The sequence below is a fragment of the Ambystoma mexicanum genome, chromosome 2p (genome assembly GCF_040938575.1).
Source record: "Ambystoma mexicanum isolate Mex_15411 chromosome 2p, UKY_AmexF1_1, whole genome shotgun sequence".
Taxonomy (NCBI): domain Eukaryota; kingdom Metazoa; phylum Chordata; class Amphibia; order Caudata; family Ambystomatidae; genus Ambystoma; species Ambystoma mexicanum.
Window position 1 is genome coordinate 36,394,801 of NC_090923.1, and position 15,729 is coordinate 36,410,529.

Below are 15,729 nucleotides of genomic sequence, written 5' to 3' on the forward strand. Positions count from 1 at the left end.
CTTCTCCGGTCTTGTGTATGTCCTTGACCCGTATACTTTGCTTTTGTGGGGCTACCTCAGCTTCAGATGGGTCCCAGACCATGGTGTGCCATGCCTGCAGATTCTCTGCCTCCGCTTATCTCCGTGTCCAACTGAACAGACCTAGTGTACTCTCCTGCCAAGTACTGTTCCATTTAGCTTTTAGTTTGTTCGTATCTGTATCTTCCTTTCTGTTATCTTCATATGGGTCACAGACCCTGGCATGCTGGACTTGCGGGTTATCACCCCTACTTTATTCAATGCCCAACTGAAAAGACCTGGTGTACTCCCCTGCCAGGTACGGTTCCTCGTGGGATGTTTTATAAAAATTGTTCCAGCTTTTACGTTTCGTTCCCCTTTTTGTATCCCAGGATAATGATGCATCTTGATTTAACTTGTTTCGTGCCCTCTGCTTCCCACCAGCCGGCCCAACCCTACCCTTCTTACAAGAAATACAATTGCGGCCTTCGGTCTGTCCTGGTAGTTGAGCTGGGCTTCTACACTGCTTCTTCGTTCTACCCTCAGCAACACTGCAGCGGTAAGTTCTCTCTCTGCAAGGATTCCCTTCACTTCGACAGTCGGGTTTCTGCTTTCCCCCGTTACAGGCAAGGCTCCTGCTCTGTGAAGCCTTTAGAGACACTTGTTCCTCCTCGACAGCATCTCGTTACCTGCTTCCTGGGTCTCTTGCCACAGAACTAGTGTCTGGTTCCTTGCTCCTCAAGGGCTGGTTTGTTCAGGCTTGACCTAACAAGGTACATAGGCCTTTCTTACTTTTATCACAGTAGCAGTCTTTAATAGACTGTACTGTGTATGTTGGTTCCGCAGTTGGTTTTTACCCCCTCCTCTGATTTTCTTCGTGTCAATGACTATAGGCACTCTACCTGGGTAAGCCACTCTTCCTCGCTCCAGTATTATGTGTATGATTTAAGTTCCCTATTCTACAGAGACAGAGGTGTTGGGGATCACAGGAAACTGAGTGGGGGGGGGGGGGAAGAGGAGCAGAAATGGGGTGGGGTGAATACTGCGTTCTCCCAAGACTATTGTCACTGGTCCCATGAGATCCACCGCAGAGTACCACCCCGAGGGGGACTCTTGGGTAGTGGCCTCACCTCCCTGGCCTCATGGGAAGGGGCCTCTCCCATGGAAGCAGTGACGATAACCTGGGATTCGACCTGAAGCTGCTGGACATTGAAACAGGTACGGATCCAGTGAGGTGCAGTCTAACAGTACAGCTAGTTGCTACCAGAGCTGCTGCAGTTAATCTCCTCGGAAACTCCTTCTCCAGTAGGTCTCCATTCATTCTGCTTGCCTGCAGAAATTCATGTCTCCCGTGGAACAAATGCTGCCCAACTGGAGACCGGGACGGCTGCTGTTAAATTGACTTTGCAAGTACATAAGGGAGCTGAGTCCATAATTAAGAGGGATCAGAGGAGGTCCCTTGCTGGTTTGTGGACCAAAACGTTGTGGATGTTTGGTCCACACCATCATCCCCATCAGCAGGCAAGGGACAATTAAAGTACTGCACCAGAGGCCAGTCTTGGGTGTTCAGATTTTCTCCAATGTACTCACCCAGTAGGGTGAGTTAGCAATGTGAGCTTTAGGTATATCTGAAAAGCTTCCGAGACCCGGCCAGATAAGACATGCATTACTCACCGTAATAGCATTTCTGATGATTGTATCTGCTTAGATTCACATGCTGTGCATATGGTCCGACATCCAGTGGTAACTAAGAGTACTGCATCTCGTCTTTCGGGGACCGAAAGGGGACGTCGGCATAAGCGTGTCCGTAACACTATCCTTATCGTGACGTGTAGTGTACCCAAAATCCCTCACGCACCGAGGTCCCTCCGATTGTATTTTTTCTGCCATGAGGGAGCCCAAGGCTATAGTGAGTGAGTACATAAAGAGAGAAAGTAGTAAGAGGTCCATGTTCCTTCCACCCTGAGCGGGGAGGTAGGTAGGGCGCATGTGAATCTAAGCAGATACAATCATCAGAAATGCTATTACGGCGAGTAATGCATGTCTTCTGATGCTTGTTAATCTGTTTAGAATTACATGCTGTGCATAAACTAGCGAGCAGTACCCAGAGTTGGAGGCGAGTTGTGAGAAGGTACAGTAGAGAAAAGATGTCTTAATACTGCTTGTCCCACCTGAGAATCAGACCTAGAATGAGTGTCTAGGCAATAGTGTTTTGTAAAGGAGTGTACAGAACTCCAGGTTTCTGCTTTGGAAATGGACTCGAGGCGAACATTTGCAATAAATGCTATGGATGCCCCAGTGCCCCGAGTAGAATGTGCTCTAGGCTTGAAGGGCAGTTCTCTCTTAGCAAGAATTTAACAGTGTGATGCATTTGACAATCCACCTTGAGATAGCCGATTTAGAGACAGGATCCCCTTCTCTACCAGCTGCCACTGAAACGAAAAATGTGTTCGTTTTCCTCAGTGGTTTCGTTCTTTCCAGGTAAAACATGACTGCCCTGCGCACATCCAGTGTGTGAAGGCTTCTTTCGGCCATGTTAGTAGGGTTCTGGAAGAAAGTGGGTAGTTCGATTGATTGGTTTACATGGACCTTTGAGATGAATTTAGGCGCAAATCTGGGATGTGTGCGCAGAACTACCTTATCTTTGTGGACTGTCACTAAGGGGTCTAGAACAGAAAGATCCTGTAGTTCGCTAACCATTCTGATAGAAGTGACAGCTCCTAGGAAGGCTGTTTTATAAGTCAGGTCTTTCAGACTTGCTTTATGCATAGGCTCAAAGGGAGCTCCCATGAGCCTGGTCAAAACCACATTCAGATCCCATCCAGGGGGTGGGTGATAAATCGGAGGATAAATTCTCTTAACCCCTTCCATAAAGGCTTTAATCACTGGTATCTTCCAACACGACACCTTTTGTTGTGAAGTGGTGTAGGCTGACAGAGAAGCAAGATGCACATTTAGGGAATTGAAGACTAACCCAGTGTCCAACAGATGGGTTAGATACAACACAATGTGTGAGGGTGAACAATCGATGGGATTGACGCCCTTGGAATTGCACCAGATGACAAAACGTTTCCATTTGCTGGCATAGCAATAACGTGTATTCGTATTCTCGCTTCCCCGAGTATGTCCATGCACCTCTGAGGGAGTTGAAGATGTCAAAACTCTATCTCATGAGACAAGCTGCTAAATTCAGGGTTTGTGGGCATGGGTGTAGGGTCTCCCCCCTGTCCTGGGACAACATGTCTTACGGGCAGGGAAGTTTGACTGGTGGGGAGAGGGACATTTCCATCAGGTGAGCGAACCAGGGTTGGCGGGCCCACATGGGGGCCACCAATATCATGGTAACTGGTTCCTGGTGCATCTTGTGCACTATCTTGTTGAGAAGGGGAGTCAGGGGGCCGGGGGGGAAGCGTAGACAAATTTCCCCGACCATGTTATCCAGAGACCTTTCCCCTTGGAATGGTTATGTGGGAATCTGGAGGCGTAGTCTTGGCATTGGGCGTTCTCCTGAGTTGCGAACAAGTCGATCTGTGGGAAGTCCCATTCTGCAAAGACGTTGGATACAATGTCTTTGTGTAGCCGCCATTCGTATTCTTCTGGTAGAGGAAAATCTCTGCTGAGTACGTCCGCCAGAAGATTGAGTTCCCCTGGAACATGTTGGGACAACAAAAACATCTTGTGTTTGATAGCCCATATCCAAATGTAGTGGGACAGCTGTAGTGCTGTCCGTCAGGATCAGCACTGTCTTCCCTTGCAGTTGCCTCTTAAAGGCTTTCAATGCTTTGAACACCGCTAATAGCTCCAGTAAGTTTATATGGTTGAACGCTACCTGAGGGGACCAAACTGTGCGTTGTCTAAGCAGACGAGCTCGCCACCCTGTGAGAAATGCGTCTGTCGCGAGAGTGGCTTCCACTGCAGGGGTGGTGAAGGTCTTCCCCTTCAAGAGGTTTTCTCTTGACCACCACTGCAGAGAGTGAACGAGGGCTGGCAAGACAACTACCAGATCTTCCCATTGTCCGCTGGCTTGACACCACTGGCTGTTAAGCCACTCTTGCATGGGACGCATGCGCAGCCGCACGTGGGGAATCAAGTATATGCATGACGCCATCATCCATAGCAAACGCATGGCTTTGCGTACCGTCACCTCCCGACTGGCTACATATGGAGGGATTTGAGAAAGCATTTTCTGAACCCTCTAATTGGAGGGGAAGACTAGACCGTCTTCCGTCTGAATTAGAGCTCCCAGAAATTGTTTTATTTGGCTGGGAACTAGACTGGATTTCTTTTCGTTGCTTGAGAAACCCAGACTGAAGAGGAGATCTACTGTTTTTGGGTGTTCGAAAAACAAGCGTTGAACGAGTCCCCTGTGATGAGCCAGTCGTCGAGCTAAGGGTAAACTGGGACTGATAGTCTGTGCAGGTGTGCAGCTGCCACTGCCAGGACTTTGGTAAACACCCTTGGCGCAGAGGCGATGCCGAAGGGGAGTACCTTGAATTGGTAATGCCTGTCCCGGATCATGAACCTTAGATATTTCCTATGCACTGGCAACATTGAAATATGAAAGCATGCATCTTTCATGTCCAATGTTGCCATGAAGTCCCCTTGTTTCAGCAATGGGATCACCTCATGCAGTGTTACCATGCAAAACTTGTGGGGTTTTATAAACTTGTTCGCTGGGCGCAGGTCTAGGACAGGGCGCACGGTGAGATCCTTTTTGGGTACAGGGAAGTACACTGAATAAATACCCTTGTTTACCTGAAGAATCGGGACGGCTTCTATGGCGTTCTTTCCCAGCAGTCCCTCCACCTCTCGGATCAAGATTTCCCGATGCTCCGGTGAAAGGCGCGGTGAGCGCGGCGGTCTGAATTGTGGAGGTCGGGCGAATTCCACCCAGTAACCGTGGGCGACCGTCTTTAAGACACACTGGTCGGAAGTTATCCCCTCCCATACCATGAGGAAAGATGTTAATCACCCCCCGACCGGGGTGACATGGGAGGAAACCTGGACTTGGTGGTCATTTCGGACCAGAAGCTGTAACGCCTCTGTTGTTGGGGCCTCTGCCTCTGCCTCTACCCTTGCCGCGTTTCTGACCCCTTGAGGGGGTAGTATGTGGGGCTTCCAGATGTTTGATTTGTGTTGAAGTTACCCGTGCCGTAGTTGTTTTGACCAGCACGTGCTTGCCCTCGAAAGGACCGCCGAGAGTTATTACCCCTCTGGGAGGAGGGTTTCTGTGTAATTTATTGCAGAGACTTTAGAGTCTCATGTTCTTCTTGGTTGTTTCCAAAGCCTCATCCACCACTTTCCCGAAGAGGTTCGTCTCCTCAATGGGTTTATTAATGAGGGAGGCCTCAGCCTCAGGTTTAAATCCTGATGTACGCAGCCAAACGTGTCTTTTCAGTAAGATCCCTTGAGCAAGAGACCTGCCTGCAGTTTCCGCAGTGTCCAGGGTGTTCTTCACCACGTTCTGGTTAACTAGTCTTCCCACCGTTACAATGGAAAGAAGCTTTGACTTGGCGGGTTCGGGGACCTCTTGGAGGCCTTCCTGGATCAAGTTCCATTGGGCATCAGCATAGCTTGATAACAGAGTTATTAGCAACTTGTATAGTGTATGCAGCCGCTGCCGTGACATGTTTGCCAAGGGCATACAGCCGTTTAGATTCCTTGTCCGGCGGTGATTCTCCCGTGGCAAGGGGTACCCCTGCCCTCTTTCGAGTGGTAGTCACTACCAGTGAATATGGGATGGCGTGTCCTTTGATGTATAGAGGGTCAGAGGGGGAAGGACGAAATAACTTTTCGAACCTCGGGTTCACAGCCCGTGTTTGAGCTGGCGTCACCAAAGAGGGGGGCTACGCTTCTTTTGACAGAGTTAAGGAGGGGGATGGATTGACTTGCTGGAGGATTCTCCTTAATGACATCCTCCACAAAATCCTACTCAGGTACCGCCTCTTGAGTGGAAATCTTATCAGCTGCTTTCTTCAACATAGTGTTGAATGCCATTTGGTCATCCACAGGAGAGGCTTGTCGAGCTGGGGTGGACGGAGGAGAGTCTATGCACAAAACATCAGAGTCCTGATCTTGCTGTGTCCATGGGTCCTGACCCTCCTGCTGGGTTTCCTCCCAGTTGTTTGTAGTATCCTGTTGTTCTTCCTCATAGTTTTGCAGAAATTAAGCTTCTTCATCATAAATGTCTCTATATGTGTCCATGACCACGTCTTCCTGTTGGAAAACCCGAGACTGCTCTTCCTTAATCTGAAGGTTAGGGTCTACCCGAGCCCTTTTCGGGGGAGGATGATCAGAAAAACTATCATCTGCTCCAGCCGATCCATACACCCTTCAAATTTTTCTGTAGTCCATCTAGAGGACCCAAACGGGCCTGTACGAGGAGAAACGACGTTCTCCGCTCTAAGGCGTCGAAAGGAGTCCCTAAGGGTGTCGGAGAGAGGCTCTCGACTTTCTTCGTAAGCGTCCTCAGAATCGGGAACCAAATCAGTCGAAATTTTTTCGCCGGCTTGTCCCATAACATTAGGCGGAACCGGTGTAAGGCTCACCGCCGCCGTAATTCTGTCGATGCTGCTTACGATATCTGCTGAATCGCCGTGAGACAAAGGCTCCAACGATTTATCGGCAGGTGCAGTACCTTCCGCGGCGCTAGAGGGCCTAGTGGTAAGTTTTTCAGGTAGAGGCCTAGCCGTAGTTTTCGGCCTACCGCGGCCTTAGAGGTCGAAGCGCCGGGCTCCCGCGCTTCGACGCATGTAGTTTTGGAAGTAGCACTCTTATTTGGCTTTGAGTGCCCAGTCGCAAGACGCTGCAGCGGATGCGGGGAAGGCTTTGGATCTGAACGATCCGAGGGAACCGGCAAAGATTTCGGCAGCCCTGTTGGCGCTTTGGCCTTTTTCGACGAAGACGTTGAAATCAGCGTAGGGGTTGTGTGCTTGGTGCGATGCGCTTGTACGCCCCTGTCGTGGGTGGTGTCCCCGTAGCAAGACCGGAGCCAAGCCTTAAGGGGTCAGGGACGGGTGTGGCGGACCTAGAAGTGTCCGCCTCAAGGTCTATAACATCCGTAATGGATATTTGGTCATCTGAAGTACTCCCGTCACTTTCAGCGGGTGTGGCGGTGGGGGAAGGGAGTGCGACGCGTGACATACCGTACGCAGCCCACCGCTTTACACGGCGCTCCCTCAGGGTCTTAGGCCGAAGGAGCTTGCACGCCGCTTCTCGTCGTGCTCTAGGGGGAGACGGGCGTTACACGTTCCGTGTTCGTCCTTCCAAGGATATCTGACCCTACACTTAGGGCAGAATCTAAAAGGAGTTTCCATAGCCAAAGGGAAGGATGACCAGACCAAAAGGGAAAAGAGGGGAAAGGAGGAAAGACATACTTTAGACAATATGGCCACCCCGACCCCACTCTCCCTACTGTATAGGTCGGCCACAGGGCCAGACCACGTGGAAAAATCCGGCCGCTGGATGTTACGCGCCGAGATCCACAGCCGTAGACGAATCCCCTGTAGTTTCATCAAAGATGTTCTTGTTGGGCGAAATGACTTAACGGGGAATAAACCGACAATTCGGTAAAGATAAACAATGTCTCTAGTAAGTGCTCCACTATGGGGCGACCAGTTATCTGGATGGAAAAAAACAATCTGAGGGACCTCGGCGTGTTAGGGATTTTGGGTACACTACACGTCACGATAGGGATAGTGTTACGGACACGCCTATGCAGACGTCTCCTTTCGGTCCCCGAAAGACAAGATGCAATACTCCGCGGATACCACTGGATGTCAGACCATATGCACAGCATGTTTTTCTAATCAGATTAACAAGCATCAGAACATTGGTGCTCTCCTTCCCCAAGCTCTCCTTGAGAAGACACCACAACAACGTGATAAAAAAAATAATGATTTCAGTTAAAGGGAACTGGTTGCGAAACCAGACAATAGTATTAAGGGTTTGAATACTGTTGAAGCATCACATGCTTCACTAAATGTCTTTGCCCGGAGAGTTTGTGGGACTTGTTGGGAACTCCATAGTTCCACAGATCCATGGTTGATAGTTCACAACTTCCTACATGCTGCTTGTTACGATGCGCTTCCGAGACATTGTTAACAAGCTATAGATGCTCATGCCGGAGATACAGTATTACTGTACATGTTCTGGCACAGGAAGCAAAACAAAGCGTTCCACAAGGTTTACCCAGTGCGTTCCTAGCCTTATGTTGGAAAGGTTGAAGAACTGAGAACACTGCAGACTGCACTCAGGGCCTAAGACGTGTACAAATAGCATAGACCTGTGCAAGCCTCTTGCGCCCAAAACCTCCACAGATGTACTCAGAAAGAACATCAAATCACAGTGCTTGCCAAATCAAAAAGCACAGGTGCGGATCCTCCCTAGAAGACGCACCCAGGGGGAGATGAGGAGACACAAAGTGTCCAAACCCCAGGCAGGCAGTGTTGTTTGTAAAAGTGGAAGGCTTGTGTTTTGAGAAGGCTGGTGACTGAAGAATCAGAGGTTGGCTGACATAGAAGCATGGAGAGGTGGCAGCCTTGGAGAGCAGGAGACAGTGGTAAGAGCTAAGAGGGTGAAGGAGGAGGTGGCAACTTCAGCAAGTTAGAGGGGACAGAGCGAAGTGGTAGCCAAAGAGAAAGTGGTAACAGCACAAGATGAGCAGAAAGGGGTGTGGCAGAAGGAGGTAGTGGGACCCAAAGAGAAGGAAGAGATGTGAAAGTGGCATGGAGGAGGTATCATCAGGGGGTAGCCTGATACTGCGAAGGTGGAAGAAAGATCAACACAAGGCGGAGGTGGCAGGCAGCATGGTAATCGCAAAGGAGACTGGAGCGATAACATCAGGCAGCGACGCAAGAGCCAAGGAGGCAAGAGGAACAACTCCCAGTCAGTAAGAAACATTCGGAAGACCGGAAAGGACGTAGGTAGGAGCACACAGTAGGAGGAATCAGTTGGGGTCAGGAGATTACTGTCAGATGAGAGAGGTGGGGAAAAGAGAAAAACAGCTGAAAGAAGCGTCAGATCCCAATGACACTTCCATAGAACTATCTGCCAGCAACATCTACTGCCTGCTTGCTCCCAAGACTTTATCAGAGAGGAGTCATGAGACTGCAGAAACCTGAATAGCTCGGATCAAGAAGAGCGAGTGTTCGGGTAACCCTAAAGTCTACAATGCTAGAAAGGGTGGGAAATCCCTTTTTGAACTGGGACACTTGTCTCCTGAAGCCAGGGGGGGGCTAGTTATCAACATCTTGTGGAAGGAGACACTGAAGATTTCTGAGGAGGAAGGAAACCAACCCCACACTGCGGCGAAGAACTAGCCTGACCTTTGTTTATGAAGATGGCATTTATATTTTTAGTTCCCCATCCTTGTAACAAATCCCCCAAAACGATAGTGAACGTTGTCGTTTTGGTATCCTTGATCCCAGGTGCATCCTGGGACAAGGGGTACTGCAGCATCAGAACTGTATCCTGCTCATCAAAGAAGAAAGTGGTCCATCTCTCCCATTCATTCCTATAGTAGATTAACTCTCCAGCTGAGCGGCTGTGGATCCTGAGGTGTCGCCGATATACTGTTACAAACTTGGTACTCAACGTCACCAGCAAAATCCAATAGTAACCAGATACTTCAAAGTTAGGATCATGGCATTTTTCGGAAATAGTTACCTTACCTGTAACCTGCATAACGTGCTATCTATTGTTCATAGCAGCTATGCCGATATCGCATTCATGGGTAGTTTGGCACTGTAAGAATGGCCACTTTGTAGCTTTGGGAGATAATGAAATGGGCCATGTATATCTACATCGCCTAAAGTAGTTGGACCCAGTGACTGTGTCCTTGTATGATGAAATGAAGGAGATGTTCTCCTATGAGGCGGAACTCTGCTTGGAAAGGGAGTTCAGAGTCGTATTCTGCACTAGATTGGTACATAGATCTAGGATTTCAGCGGTGACTCCGAATAACTACACTACATTTCATCACCGTAAATTGATCAGCCAATATCACCCATTAACAAGTTGCCAAGCAGATACGGCTTTTGGCGGATAGGTATTCTCCAGTCAAACGCCCTTTCCATTTTTTTATTTCTCTGCATTCACCTGTATACAGTCAATTCTTAACTCTTGCATTTCTATCCATTAGCTTGGCAGCACCCACATTATCCTGCTGGTGTCCCAGGAGGGACCTTTTAAAAGGCTTTCCTAGAAAAGCAGCATCCATACTTGAAAGGCACACTTGAGCACCTCTCGAATTCTTCATACAATCATGCCATGACCAATTCTAATACTGCACAATCAATGTCCCAGAAACAGACCCCGTGGGAAATTGCTCCGTTTTATGGGCAGGTTTTACTCCCACTGTTCAACTGAACAGTACTTTGATCCACGACCAATAAGTACCCATGCAGAGCTAATGCACGCCTAATGCCACAATCATGCACCCTGCGGCCCCTCAACCTCTTCGTAAGTTTCCAGTTGTCCAGTTGTTACACTGAGCCGTCTAGCCACTACATATCCTCTCACTTAGGCCCCACTTTCCCCTACTCCAGAGTCCACGGTATGATTTACCATGTATGGGGGCAAATTACAACAATGTCCGGATCAGCCTTGGCATGTAAGACCACTACCGCGATGACGGGCACAAAATAAAACGCTTAATAATATAAGATAACAGAGGACTTCACATACGACTGCGTCGCCCAGAGAGCACGAGAAGTGTGTCCAGAGGATAAGCCTAGAAGCACCACCCGTTACCCACACTTCTAGTACGATCTCTCGTCCTCAATTACGTGCACAAATACAAGAGCCCCAAACATTGGAGGGTTGCGCACCATTTATCTTTTGTTGATTGATTTATGCATTGGTGATTTATATTATGCCACATGCAGGGGCACAATGATGTAGGAATCCCTCAGATGCAAATCACTAGGAGCAGGCAGTCCAAAGCATGTGCAGATCAATGTGCATATCCATTGGTAGATCGTGTTTTAGGCTTCCCATAAATTGTGCCTTTTCCATCAGACTGCACCTGCATTTATATAATGATTTTCTTGGATTGTTCGAGTGGGGTCTTTAAGTAGAATGGCTATCAAACAGAGCCATCTAGAAGACAATTGCTGGTTTTATATTGAAACACTGCAGAAGCCATGCTGGACATATTTCTGGCCTACGTCACAGGTAGGCATGGTTTGTTCATTTATTGATTTGGTAATGCGCATCTGACCTTTAGGTAGCTGGGCGCAGCAGTACAATAAGTCTCGAAGCTTAGTTACAGTGCACAGGCAGGTACATAAGTGTTCATACATAGATAGGATACAGTGCAGACAGTTACAGGTCAAGGAGCATGAAAGAAAGATGTACTTATGACAAAACAGTGCTAACATTACGTATACTTAAGAGCGCCTATGGCCAAGGCATGGTGCCTTGGTAGCAAGAGTATTCTTGGGTGCATGGTATGTCAGAGTAGAATCAAGTAGGTCCAGGGATAGTTAGTGAAAGTGGAGGCGGTTATGAGACGCTAGTGCAAAGCCATTTGAGAGCATTGTCTCTAAATGTGGCATAGGGTTGTGGTAGGGAGTGTTATACAAGTCACTTTCACATTGTGCAAGCCCACCACAGAAACGATAGACAGATCTAACAGCACACATATCAAAACGTCCTCTGTAAAACTATCAGGTTTCATATTATTGCAAACAGTTGTGTCTTGGATTAACGGACTGATGTCTACAGGGCAAACATGCTGGCCACAATTAAAGACAGGGTTTGGAGCAGGCAAACAAATGAAAGTACAGCCATATAATTCCCACGATATGAATCTGGACCATGAGCGCGGGATCCGCTGCCGGTGCAGTGTGCGGATTGTAGCAGAGCCAGTGTCAGATCTACTCTGTCCCTTGCTAGAGTTACTCCAGAGTTATCTCTAGAACGCAAGAGACGTCTCCTGACATCCCAGCTAGCCAAATGTACGGATGATGGGCTTTGTAGATATTTAAACTGGAAGTGCAGACCTCTTGTCCTACACCCCCGCCCTACTGATACAGGCAACAGTGGTCTACAAAGGGGGAAGCGGGTCTGGAGGATCGACAATATGAAGCCCTTTGGAGGACAGTTAAATATAAGATGCATTTCTAACCAGAATCTTTGTAAATATTGTTCAATGGAAAAACAAATGAACTAGCAGACCCCTCTAACCCCATGATCTTCGCTGTCAAGCCTCAACTCCCAAAGTGGTGGAGACCTGCAGTTTGATGACCACAACTATTCAATAACTCCACGGTACAACAGCAATTGGAAGGTCCAGCTCACCTGATGGCCGTGAAGAGTGTACAGCAACCTTCCCTCTAACAAGTCTAGGATTTTTAGGGTGGAGTCATTGGAAGCGGTGATGAGATAATTCCCAGATGGATGAAACGACAGGCTGTTGACCACAGAACTGTGCACTGCAGTAAAACAAAAACAATAATCACATTTGATTATTTGTAGCTACAGGTAGCAAAAAAAGAATAGAAGTGGGAGGCAAGTGCTGTTCCCTGTGTGAGCAGATTCCTTCCCACAGCAGAAGACACTAGCGTTACACTTGTGGAATCGTCAGAATGCACACGTAGTGTACAGCAAGGTAAAGGAATCCAGCCTTCATTGGAGAGCCCCTGGATCTATGAAAAGCATCTCGCAGCGCAGCCATTTCAAAGCAAAGCAGATCAATGAAAAGCATTTGGTCAATTCTTTGTCAAATCATCTGTGGGGGGGGGGGGGGGAGTTGTTCTCTTTAGTTTTGCCAAAGTGTTGCTGTGTATATGAGCTTTTGATGGTGCATTGTAATTCTGCTCTCTCCTTCCCCGTGTGCAGGATTCCCAGCTTAGTGTGTGCATCCTATCATGCTGCTTTTGGTTTTGGCACATAAGCACCACCTTCTAGCCAAAACATTGCTTCAGAGAAGTGAATGTTGAGAATCAGTACTTCTCCTTAGTCACTCCTCCATCACGTCTTTCGCTTCTCCCTGCTCACCGGCCACCCTTGCTAGACCCCTCATTGGTCGCAGTCATCAGCTGTACTTGATCACAGTTCTTTTCTTCTCCCTCTTCACAGCCCTCTAGGTGAAATCCTGCATATATTTATTTAGGGGTCACCATTGGCCTCATTTGTGGCGGTGAAAAAAATAATTGTGTCCTGCACTAAGCCACATTTAAAGTGTAAACAAAGACACACCAGTGCATTTCTAAAATGTATCATATACCATGGCACTGTAAACATGTAAAAGGTTAAGTGTACTGTTTTAGAAATCAGGTTTTACAGTTTAACCGTACATCAATCAGTGTTTAACTGAACACTTTACATGTGAAAACTGTAAACTACATCCCTATGAAAGAAAACACCGGCTGTTTACCTATTGGCCAATTGTAACCCAATGGCCGACCTTCGTAGCGTCACAGCAGGGGGACACTGAACCTTAGCAAAACCGAATTAGAAATGAACGCTCAACTCTTTGGTGACATCCAGAGTTTGTGTAGCCCAAGGCTGCATATAAGTGTCTTCGTCCACCGAAGAATAGGCAGAGCCGGAGGCGAATCCATCCTTTAAGCACTACTCTCCCTAGCAAGTCAGATCTTTCTGGGGAGGCCTCCCCTAGGCCTATGTGCCCATACATTCTGATCCCCAACTACTTGCAATGTACCCCTCCCCCACCCACCACCATCCCCTTCAGTGCTCTGCTTCCAGAACGTGGAGCATTTTCAGACCACCAAACCCTGAGGAGAAACCTCCCAAGAGCTGGGATGCTATGCATACATTTTAAAAAATACATAAAGCGTAAGAGGCTTCTCTGGGGCTCACGTACCCACCTTTCTCTGTGCAGCAAGACATTCTTCCAATGCCCAGGTCCTGTTCTACCAAATCCCTTCATCTTCAGGCATACATTAAGAAAAGAAATAAAAAATGGTATCACTGTGGTATTTCTGGAGGGGAAGCCTAGTACCCGGGTCCGTTTGATGCCCTGTTTCCAGGGTGTAACCAGATGTTCAAAAGAAAAAAAAAAGAAAAAAGACAAAGCATGCTGCCAATCCCAGGTTGCACAACTGTTTCTGCAGTTCGGCTAAAGTTGAGAGCTGTGCAATGGGCCCTCCTCCAACTCCCAAAATACATAAATTGAAGTAAAAAAAACGACAAGGCTATCAGCACGTTGCGGGTTGGCTGCCCTGGTGGGAGGTTTGTGGAAGTTAAAGAATTGTGCACTTGCACCGGGTCTGTAATGAAACTAAGCCTGTACTGCTACTCGCTAGGAGCCCAAGACAGTTAAGGGAAGAAAAAAAATGTATCAATTTCTAGAGAAATCTGTGCTCCTCCTGCCCTGCCATTTGTTCCTTTGTTTGGTGGGGGCAATGGGCTGTTTTACCAGAGTAAGGCCCACTCCCATCCACTTCAAGAACAGCACCAAGAAAGCAGCGGCACAGATGCTTGGTACCTTTGCAGGTGCCACTAACTGCATGCACACCCTCCTAATGGGTCGTTAGGAGAAAGCTGTCGCACAGCCCTGATGGCCTCTGAAGGGTCCAGCCAGGGTCAGCCGTCCCACAGTCAGCCAGATCTACAAATCAAGAAAAAGAGAAATCTGGAAAAGGGATTGCCCTGAAGCTGATCAAAGCCCGATGAGCCCTGCTCCTACATCAAGATGCCTCAGTCAGATCCAAAGTTCAGCTGCAGGCACAGTGGTGGCTGCATAAGCCTTCTTAGATTTCATTCATTTTTGTAGCTTAAAGTGGGGGCAACCTAAATATTTCTGTACAGCACTTACTATTTTTGGCAATCTAGATTTTTGTGTGGCTAGAATGGACTAGCATCCGTTTTATACAGAGGGAACGGTTTTTCAATTTGAGGACAAGCGCCAAACCTGAAAGCAGTTTCTGAGCAACCTGAACGTTAAAAGGCTGGGGACAGAGCTAGAAATAGACAAAAATAGAATGTGTAGAGCACAAGCCATAAAGTAACAACCATATGAAGACGCAGGTAACAAATGAGATTCCATAAAACCAACTCCCCAAAAAGCCGGTCTCATTAGCAGCCCAATCTGGGTCTTGGCAAGGACAAGGAATCTATGGTCAAAGTTCCTCATTTCGCTACAGCGACGTAGAGCGTCACCGAACCCCCATCAACGTAAGTGATTGCACTATTCCATGGCCTCCATCCTTATAATTAGCTAAAGAGGGAGGAGCCCCCTTCCATCTCCATCTGCAATAAAGTGGGCCTAAGAATAGAAAGCGCTGCACAGGCATCCCCCTTCCCCTGCCCTCCCCCCCCATTGTAGAACTACATTCATAGAGGTGTCTTGCTCCACTTTCTGGCGACATTGAGACGCTCCCGCCTGAGCCATGTAAGATTTATACAAAGCTTCCTGGACTTCTTGAGTCTACTTGAGGCACCATAAGCCTCAATTTGCCACAGACTTCGGTTTCATATACCAGGTTAGCAGGTGGTGTTTCCATGTTACCCAGCATCATCTGCCTTCTTGCACGCGAACATCTCTCCCACACTTAAATTAACCAATTACGGAACACATCCCTTCTGTACAAGACCACAAGCAACCCCAAATAGGCTTAGGTTACTCCTCCCTGATGAGGCACAACAAGGCCGAAACATGTCGGGGGATGCTGGAGTTTTCGTGCAGAAGAGATGTGACCAAGCAGTTTGGCTACCCCATTTGGGGTGGGACCAAGCCTGATTTGCATATATGGTCTTTCCCCT

At 48.0% G+C, this 15,729-nt stretch overlaps 1 protein-coding gene across 2 annotated transcripts in view; it reads right to left on the reverse strand.

Annotated features, from left to right (window-relative positions):
* POC1A (POC1 centriolar protein A) overlaps positions 1-15,729 on the reverse strand; it is a 197,700-nt gene that overhangs the window by 56,480 nt on the left and 125,491 nt on the right. For both annotated transcript variants that reach the window (XM_069643195.1, XM_069643196.1), the window contains exon 7: positions 12,301-12,434. In XM_069643195.1, coding sequence (XP_069499296.1) covers positions 12,301-12,434 — 134 coding nt within the window. The remainder of the gene's footprint in view (positions 1-12,300; positions 12,435-15,729) is intronic.